This window comes from Cucumis melo, chromosome 2 (assembly GCF_025177605.1).
Source record: "Cucumis melo cultivar AY chromosome 2, USDA_Cmelo_AY_1.0, whole genome shotgun sequence".
Taxonomy (NCBI): domain Eukaryota; kingdom Viridiplantae; phylum Streptophyta; class Magnoliopsida; order Cucurbitales; family Cucurbitaceae; genus Cucumis; species Cucumis melo.
Genome location: NC_066858.1, coordinates 9,207,910 through 9,217,675, shown reverse-complemented (window position 1 = coordinate 9,217,675; position 9,766 = coordinate 9,207,910). Strand labels below are relative to the sequence as shown.

At 35.0% G+C, this 9,766-nt stretch overlaps 1 protein-coding gene and 1 non-coding gene across 6 annotated transcripts; both read left to right on the top strand.

The window, feature by feature from the left end:
• The first annotated feature begins 495 nt into the window (after window positions 1–495).
• Window positions 496–9,766, top strand: LOC103487182 (protein IQ-DOMAIN 5). Of its 5 annotated transcripts, none has more exons than XM_051081645.1 (8): window positions 496–806; window positions 1,716–1,839; window positions 2,197–2,317; window positions 3,164–3,409; window positions 4,315–4,542; window positions 5,370–5,483; window positions 6,946–7,438; window positions 9,246–9,766. In XM_051081645.1, the coding sequence occupies exons 3-8, from the start codon at window positions 2,231–2,233 to the stop codon at window positions 9,377–9,379; spliced, it is 1,302 nt and encodes a 433-aa protein (XP_050937602.1). In that variant the 5' UTR covers window positions 496–806; window positions 1,716–1,839; window positions 2,197–2,230; the 3' UTR covers window positions 9,380–9,766. The 5 variants fall into 5 exon arrangements, with proteins under 5 accessions (XP_050937602.1, XP_008443629.2, XP_050937603.1 ...); XM_008445407.3 differs by having other exon boundaries at window positions 571–806; window positions 1,716–1,834; window positions 2,190–2,317; XM_051081646.1 differs by lacking the exon at window positions 496–806 and adding an exon at window positions 852–1,052.
• On the top strand, window positions 8,995–9,099 carry LOC127148333 (U6 spliceosomal RNA). The gene has a single exon (XR_007819209.1). It is a non-coding gene; the product is annotated as a U6 spliceosomal RNA (small nuclear RNA).

The window sequence follows — 9,766 nt, the reverse complement described above, 5'->3', positions numbered from 1 at the left end:
AAGATATGAAATTAAAAAATCGTATACCAAAATTTGAAAAAAATTAAATGATCTTGTAATAAAATTAAATTGTAGGCTACCAAACAATAACCAAATCTAAACGATCGCAACTATATTATGCGGGTATCGTTGACGAGGCATTTTTAGTATTTTACATGGTGGGCCTTTAGACTTTTTCTGTTTTTTGGAATTATTTTATATAGTATACTCCCAACCGAGTCTTTATCGTGTATATTTTATCATGTATATTTTACCGGTTTGTTATATTTTTGAAAAGACTCCTAATTTCTAAGTATTAAATTCTCCCATTTATTTTTATATAGAACTCTATTTAAAGTTTATTATTATATTAACTAAATGAACTAAGAAAGAATAAACTTCAATTAAAACAAGAATGAAGGAATCGGTTGGGGGTAATAAAAAACTAAAAAGGACAACACTTTTGTTCTAACGTGCGTCCAATCATGAAGCCCAGGCGTGGCCTCTCACTCCAATGGATTTCAATTGATCAATGCTGATTTTCTCTCTCCACTCAAAACGTCGTCGTTCCTTGCAGTTCTCAAATTTCCCCCAGCGGTTTTTTTTCTTAAAAATTATTTTCACATTGTCCTTCTCACTGGCTCATTTCTTTTTATCAGGTTGAAGATGATGGACCTCGTTTTGCTGAAACAGATGATGGGTGGTGGATAGATTGAGTCTACTGAGAGAAATCTTCAACCATATTGAAATTTTATGGTGACCCAAATGATTGAATTGAGTTGGGGTTGACTAATTTTGACTTATTGATGGATCAGACGGCTCTTAAGGTATCTTTGCCCTTCCCTCCTCCACTTCCCTCATTGACTTTCTTGCTCTTCGACTTTCTTCAATTTACTATGAGCTGAGTTCTTGGTTGAATTTGCTTTAGTTGGACTTCAATTTGCGTGGATCTACTCTATTTTGGTTACTATGCTGTTTCTGCTGCTTAAACTTGGGTTTTGCTCCTATTTTTGTTCGTTTCTAAGAGGGTATTGTTGGTTTTGGTACTTGCATTTCTTGAACTTTTTGAAACTGTAAGTTATGTTCTGGGTTTTTGTATCTACTCTGTTGATGTTCGATTGCGGGTGTGGTGTTTTATACTGTTTGATGTTCAATTTAGCTAGTTAAATTGTGAAGATGTAAGCTGCATTTGGGGATTTTCCCACGGGGTTTCTGTTGTAGAGTTATATGTGTTCTCAAGTCTACTGGGAGTTTCTTTATTTGTTCTGCATTCTTATCTATGTTCTTTAGAAACAACCCAGGCCTCTGTGTCGTTCTTTGAAGTTCACCATTGATGCATGTCTATGAAGTTTGCCATTTCTAAGTGTTCTTCTTGTGTGTACCTGATATCCTTGCTCTTCACTATGAGTTGGACGTACAAATTGGAGGATACAATTTGATGATATGGGAATTCCCTTTTGTACTTGTATTGTGTCATGGTGCGTGACTGCTGTCCCTTTGCATTTAATTCATAATATGATGAGTTTTTTCTCTTTAGAGGATGGAGGTTGAAGTTTCTGTAATTCAGGTGATCTTATTTGTTTTTCTTGGTCTAGATATGGACCGTGGTGTGCTTTTTGCCACTTTCAGATTGTAATTTTTATGTTCCCATGTTTGCAGTTAGCTGGACGTTTAGCAATTTGATTTTTTTTTGCCATCTGTGAAGTAATGATGAATTTCATCTCTGTTGTCTGTAGGTTGCAACAAATCAGGAGAGTTCAAAATCACGGTCCAACTAAAATGAACTCAATTAACTGCCTGGAAAACTTATTTGATTCTGTAGTCAAGGCAGGCGACTCTAAATTGTTGACTTGAGGTTAGGTGCCTTTTCACATTAGCTTTAAAACTTTCCTTTTAAAAAAAAAAAATAAAATTTATTTGGTCATTGTGGAGAGGAGTGCACAGATAAATGTCGACAATATTGAATCTCACGATTGTTCTTCTTTGCTTGCTGCTATTTCCATTTGTACACTTGGCACAAAAATTCTTCAATTCTATTCCAGAAATTTGACAATCACAACTCGCCTAATGCACCTTGGCTATATTTTTTTAGTCTGCTTGTTGGATTTTTTTTTTCAAAAAATATCTTTCCTTTTAGTGAAATTATTCATATTTGAACAAATTATTTTTCTTTCTGATTTTCTTCGTGGCACGTTCTCTTTGAAGCACAGTTTCTAGCTGTTGGTCTGTTCTCAATACTGTTGAATACGCCATGGGTGTTTCTGGAAAATGGTTCAAAGCATTAGTTGGTTCAAAGAAGTCGGAAAAATCTCAGTCATCAGAACATGACGAAAATGCGGTATCTATATTCTATACCCTTCCCATCAATGTTCAACATTAGTTTCTATAACATTATTTTTTGGTTGACAGGCTTGAGAGAGATACTTGTACTTGTAACTTCGAATTGAATAATTTATTGTGTGAAGTGAAGCTAATTGATACCTAAACTTTAGACCTTTAACCCTTGTTTGAGACATGGGTAATTACTTTGAAACCAATTTCCTTTTAGACGAAGTTTGCGTGCAATTCTTTTCAGAAAAATAAAAATAAAGAAAAAGTTCGACTGGTATAGGAGCAACCCATCTGCTAATATTTACCCCTTTTGTTGTAACTAACTTCATATTAAGAAAGTTAAGCTTGTGAAACATACTTATTGGCATATTTATTTCTCACTTGATAGTTAATTCACATAAAAAAGTTCTTTGAAGCTCAGTTGCTTGGTTAAAAATATGTCTTCTAACTTTCTATTTACCACCATCCTTGTGTGATTGTTTATTTCTTGCAAATTCTGCTTCTATAATCAGCTAGCCGACATTACCATTGATTTTGTGAGGATTTCAAACTTCATGCTAGTGACTTGGGATTGGAACTTTTTTTCCAATTTCTACTATTGTATCCCTTAATTACTGTTAGAAATTTCAAGGTGTGACTAGATGGTGTTAAATACGTTACGTTTATTATATTGCTCTTGTACACTAGTTATTTTTCGCTGAAAAATGGCTGGATCTTCAATTCCTTTGTTATTTTTTTCTTGCCAACTAATTGTATACTCAGTCTCTTTTCTCTATGATGAGCATGAAACTATGCTATTCACTGTATGCCAACATTTTAATGCCCTCTTTTTGCATTTTCTTCAATCATACAGAGGACAGTCACCAACAAGTTTTGGCATCGGAGAAAACATTCTGTTGATATTGATGCCGATAAACTTCAGCATGAGTTTAATTCAAACTTTACCCCATTTGTTGAAGAGTCCAATGCTCTTTCAAAGTCAGAAGCTGCTTCTATTCCTTCTGATCCATTTCAAACTTATGATGCATTACATAGTCGACAGATTGATATAGAGGAACAGGCTGCTATACGCATCCAAACAATGTTTCGAGGATTTCTGGTATTGATACCAGTATTTTATTTGTGTTTTACCTAATTTTGGCTGTATTTTCTTCGATTAATTTAATAAAAGTTTCTTCGTAATTAAATAATTAAAATTTTCATTCAATCTCAATCTCAAAGTATCAATTTCTCAGTTTCAGATAGAAATCTAGACCTATTTTGGCCAAATTGTATTTAAATATTAAACTATAGTTGTTGAGCAGAGAGGTTAAGATGAGTGGTGCCCAAATTTTGCCTCTATAGTTTGGGATCGTTTCCATTTTGCCTGGAGTGAACATTTCTTTTTTTACCTATCTCAAGCCTCTCTTACTTTATACTGAGGCAATATGAAGAGAAGAGAAATAGGAGAGTTCATTTAAAAATAATCAATGAGCATGTTATGGATGAAGATGGGCAACTTGTATTTCTGTATATGTTTGTATATTTAGTTGGATCGTGGGACATAGTGGTTGGTTCTTGATTGATTTCATATTTTTTAAAAATACTGTAGTTTCCTTGGTATTGTCCAATCATCGATTATAATTAAGTCTGATTGTCAAACGAGTCCCTCCCTTTCCCTCTTATGGTTTGTGGTCTATGAAGTGTGGAATATGTGTTATACAGTGATCCTAAATATCTACTATCTTGTGGTCCTTATTTTGAGCACCAGACAGACACCTTCCCATTAGAGCTACATTTCTTCTGGTTACCAGAAAAAAGAAATGCTTTGGTAATTAGGATTGCTGATTGCTCCTTATAATTTGTAGATGCATGCCTTTTCTTATGCTTGATTATGGTATGTAAATCTTATGTTCTCTCAGTTGGCAATTTGTAACTTTAATTGTTGTATGTGACAGTGATACACCTGTGAGAAATACCACCTATTAACTCTTTTACGTTAACATTCTTTTTAATATCTTTCAGGCTAGAAGAGCTCTCCGAGCTCTCAAAGGATTGGTTAGACTTCAAGCTCTTGTCAGGGGTCATGCTGTCAGAAAACAAGCTGCTATAACTCTACGGTGTATGCAAGCTTTAGTGAGAGTACAGGCTCGTGTTCGAGCAAGGCGTGTACGTATTGCATTGGAAAGTGAAACTGCACAACAAAAACTTCAACAGCAACTTGAAAACCAGGCTCGAGTTCGAGAAATTGAAGTAAGAAATAAGCAACATTTTGTAAGATTACAACTACATAACATTATATACTTGTATGTGCATTTCAAACTGTTTTCATTTTTAAGTTGGCCTGGATCATTTTTAAACAGTCATTCCACTTTTGTTCTAATCATAAATTGAGATGAATTGACTTCTATCCAATGCAATATTGAAAATTTGCATGTCTTGGACCTCAAAAATGAATATAACAGGACGATCACCTTTGAATGCTTCTACCATGTCTCCATTTTGATATTTGATATTAGTATTTCTTTTTAGTTTTATAAAACTGATATGTTATGTGAATGGCCATGTACGTAGAATCATCGTTGGAATTGAGAAACAAGTATATGGAATGATATGTTTGTTGTTATGTTGAACTTGACATTGTTATGTTTGAATTGAGTTGATAACGTTAATATACCATTTAGTCATTTTGAAATATTTGTATGTCTGAAAAAACTGAGTCTGAATCTGACGACAATGTTGAACAACTGTTACCAGTTAGTTGATTCAGTTTGTTTGGGAGAGCACATGCACACGGAAACATGGGGAATATGGTCGAATAGAAATCTGTACCTTCTAAAAAAGAGCCTGTATTTACAAGAATTAATAAATTGGTAGCAGCAAGGATATAATTCATTATAGAGGCTATAACACTTTATCTACTGTTTCATGACATGGCTTATGTTGCAACCGATTTCCCTTCCCCATCCCATATATTGTCAAAGAAAAAAATAACTCCAAATATTCCACTGCTTGCAGATTTTATAACTGATTGTTCAATGGTTTTGGTGAGACTCTTAATGACTGTGCTTATGATACAGGAAGGTTGGTGCGACAGCGTTGGATCTGTTGAAGACATTCAAGCAAAATTATTGAAAAGGCAGGAGGCTGCAGCTAAGCGTGAGAGAGCCATGGCATATGCTCTGGCTCATCAGGTAGAACAATTTCATCCCTCTCTTCTGCTCTATATTTTGATTTCATTTCCAACTTATTGTTACAATGGGAAATATTGTCCTTTTTAATCTTTCGTCCTTGGTGAAAGTCTGGTTTCTTTGCAAAAGAAACTTGTTACATTGAATGAAATTTAGATCTCTTACCCTCTCTGAAGAAAAGAATAATTCCGTACCCTGCCTTTTGCTCTTTTTGTATTCCTCGACTTTGATTAAGAGTTTGATCAGCTAAAGAAATCAAATTATATCAAAACTTAAGTTAACAGCGAAGTGCTGTTCTACCTAGATCTATCACGGCAGGCATTATAGCTTCTTAAATTTTATCTTTACAAAAGTTGATAAAATAAAGAGGTTTCACAAATTAGCTTTTTTATCTTTACTCAAGAAATTGCAGACATCTTTGGATGCTCACCAAGATAAGTTGAAGGTTTAAAAGTTTCTGTTTCATATGGGGAAATAAATGGGGAATAGACTGTAATAATGCCAATAATGTCGTTCATCTGAGGCAAGATAGCTGAAGAATCTGTCTTGAAGTTTCCACTCTCTTGGATTGTAGCCCTTCTGTGACCTGGAGTAAAAAATGCTAGTCTTCAAAGGCTTAAAGCTGCCTCCATCCATCTCTCCCCTCTATCTCTCTCCCCTCTATCTCTCTCTCATTGTTTCTTTTTTTTTTTTTTTTTTTTTTTTTTTTTTTTTTTTTTAAAATCTCTCTCTATCATCAAGGTTTTTTCTGTAATTGAGATTCCAACCTATCTTGTGCTGTTAGCCTGTTAACAAATTCTGCACTAATCTTTTGTTGGGTGGTTGTACGAACGTATAAATGAGTATTTTAACCTTTAAAATTTCCTATGATGGAAGACCGTGTCCCTGTTGCCCAACGTAGTGATCCCTCAATGTCTTCCGCATGGTTAGTTATCTTTCACACGCTTTATTTTTCTGTATTCTCAGTTGTTAAAAGTCAGAAAAGTGGAACAAAAAACATAGGAAAGTTAACGAAGCTCTCTCTCTCTCTCTACTGGAGGATCCTCTTTACCTCTCTAACTTCTTTTATTCTAGCATCCTCTTTAATATTTTGGTTCCATTCTATAGAGTATAGCTGTTAATTTGTTTTCCTTTTACAAGAAAATGGAAACAAATTAATGTTTATCTAATACTTCCTTGCTCAAAGGATAGTAACAGACATATTCGAAGTTGGAAAAAATTTATGCTCAGTAACTTTGTTTCATCTCTATGATTTGGTGCTTGAATGAGGCAAAGTTCTCTCTTCAATTAAAAAAATCCAGTTGCACTGGAAATATAAATTCTCAGGTTCATTGATGGTTTGAATTTGGATACTCAATCATAGTATAAGTTTTGATCTCTCCAAGTTTTATGCTAACCTGATTTTTCAAAATTTACTTCAAACTTAATGTTCGATGTAACCTCTGATTAATTCTCTCACCTTCAGTGGCAAGCAGGATCGAGACAGCAGGCTGCCCTCTCTCAGTTTGAACCAGATAAAAGCAGCTGGGGTTGGAACTGGTTGGAAAGATGGATGGCTGTTCGTCCGTGGGAAAACCGCTTTCTTGATATCAATCTGAGAGATGGAGTGATGATTCGTGAGAATGGATCATCTGAGGGCAAAAGTAACACTAAGTCTCATTTAAAAACTACTGGCAAGAAGACAAACTTAGTAACTGACCAATCAAACCTCTCAAGCCAGAAAACTGCTGCCTCGCATTCTGATGGATGTGGTTCATCATCCTCCACTAAGTCAGCTGGCACTATAGAAATATCCAGTGCACAGGTTCAAAAGCTCAAGCACAAACTGGCACCTGAGAGGCCATTTGAAGACGTCAAACCAAAAGTGGATACTGGTTTAAGATCACATAGCAATCCGAAAGAGAGATCCACACCATTGGTAAAAAATGCAAAGAAGCGATTATCCTTGCCTAATAATGGTGAGTTTGCTAACTCTTTTCTACTCCCAGTCTGGCATTCTCTACGCATGTTTGTGTCTGCTATGTGATATTTGATATTATTATTATGTCCTCCAAAGCGTTTCCGATGGTTATCTATTGTGCCAGAATCCTCAAACAACCATACCCAACAGTCATTTAATGCATGCACATATTAGATAATGATGTGCGATCCTCCTTGGTGAAGTTTTATTTCTCTATTTGGAGTTGGACTTCAAAGACTTTTTGTAACTATTCTTTAGAGAACATTCTAGATAGTTGTATCCTGTTTTTTGAGGAGTCTTTTGTATGCCCTTGTATTCTTTTGTATGCATAGTAGATAGTGTTAGTTTTTTGGCTGGAAAGAGGAATTATAGAGGGACATGCTAGTAGTTAGCAACCTTTGTCCAAAAAGTATGAAGCAGTGGGGTTTATTATTAAGATATACGTTTTAATCCTTGTTTAGTCTCAAAACCTTCATTCTTTTTTCTTTTTAGATTATTAAATTGTTACTAATTTTCAAATAGTTTGCTTTGGTTGAAAGATTTTTCATAGAAAGCTATATTATGGTTACCATTGGCAATTTCCATCATGGTCAACCTGGTTCAACAATGTCTCTTTTCATTCTCATTTCTTACTGACCTACAAATCTGAAGAGCTCCATCATGATACCCCTATTTGAACTGCTATGATACTCTTTGATGAGAACTTGTTTTTTTGAACCAATCCTCTTTAGACTCTGCCAACTATGTCCTTTGAATGTCAGAACATCCCCTCCTAGTTTAAAATTTTTGATAGGTGACTGGCTGGTCGGTGAATTTATGGTTGACAATAGATTATTTGCTTCTCATGGGATGTCGAGTTTGTGTCAGACTTGAGGTGGGTTTGCTTCAACCATGTTTGCACTTGTCTATGTGGTCCACTCAGTTTCCAAGAGTAGATCATTCGCTTCCACTTGTTGGGATAAATCGTTAAGACAGTATAGAAAAGGGAGATGACCTTGGGGGGATCAATCTGCAAATAAGACCTGCACTACTTGGTTCCTCCACACCAAACTTATAGTGCTTACCAAAGCCATGTCCTAGCAGTTTGCTAATCTACATTAGAGCATCCTACCAGCCTTACATTTTTTAAGGAGAAATAGTTTGTTTTTACCAAAAACTGCTTCCCAAAAATAAATGGATACCAGTGGTAGATCCATAGCCACCAATTCTCTACCATAAATCCGATAGATTCTAGCGCCTTAATCAATGTAGCAATAGGATATTAGTTTTGCTTTTAAACTGCATTAACCCTACACCTAACAAGGTCCAAATTTGTGTAGAAACTCGATATGAAATTTACTACAAATAACTTCAAATAATGAGTCTATACAGACATCTACTGATCAGTAAATAAACAAAAAATATGTTCACTTTAGGTTTCTGTGGGATAATTTATTTAAAGAAAATAATAGCTATGACAAATGGTTTTGTGCTTAGTTGATAGGCTAGAATAGATAAAAATAGGTATGGGAACCACTGTGGAGTAAGCACGAAAGTTTATAGATTGGAATAGGCTTTGTAACTTGAAACATATGCCCATACAGTTGGAATGATACAGAGAAGATTAGTATGGCCTACTCAAGGATGACAAACACAAATCGATACATGATATACTAATACAGAATATTTTTCTTATTTCCAACCCCCCAATGAGTTCATGAAAATTAAAGCTTATCCGTTCTCTTGTAGGGACCTGTTTTTATTTATTGTTTTCTTTCATTGTTCTTAATCTATTTATGACTTAAACAACCTCTTGATAATTGCAGATCCCGGTGGTCAAAACCAAACAGCGAGAAATTCCACTGGCAAAGTGACAATGACGAAGTCAATCAACGATAAACCGAAGTCAATTTCCAGATCAAATGACACAAAATCTGCAAAACCTAAATCACATAATTGATGTGTAAACTATTCCAGATGATGAGGAAAATGCTTCGAGGACGTGCTGCAGGATTGTGTGTAAATATGGCAACGCCATGTTGTGATCAGGTCGGTCACTAGCAAATTTGTATTCCCTTTGAATTTCTGAGTTTATTTTCATAGTGAGTTGTTGCGATGGTTGGCAAATGTATCCAGGGAATAAGGTTGGTGAGTTTCACAGGGGGTGAGTCTGTAATTATTCATCTTTATTTATAAGTCTTCAACCATGTGGCTCTTTGGCACTTGTTCATCTTTTGTTTTTTTTTTTGTTGTTCAATGTCAGATTTCAAAGAAGAATTTGGTATAGATTGGTTTTGTAATCATGAATCTCTTATGAAAGATGATCTTATCTACCCTTTTTAGGAAA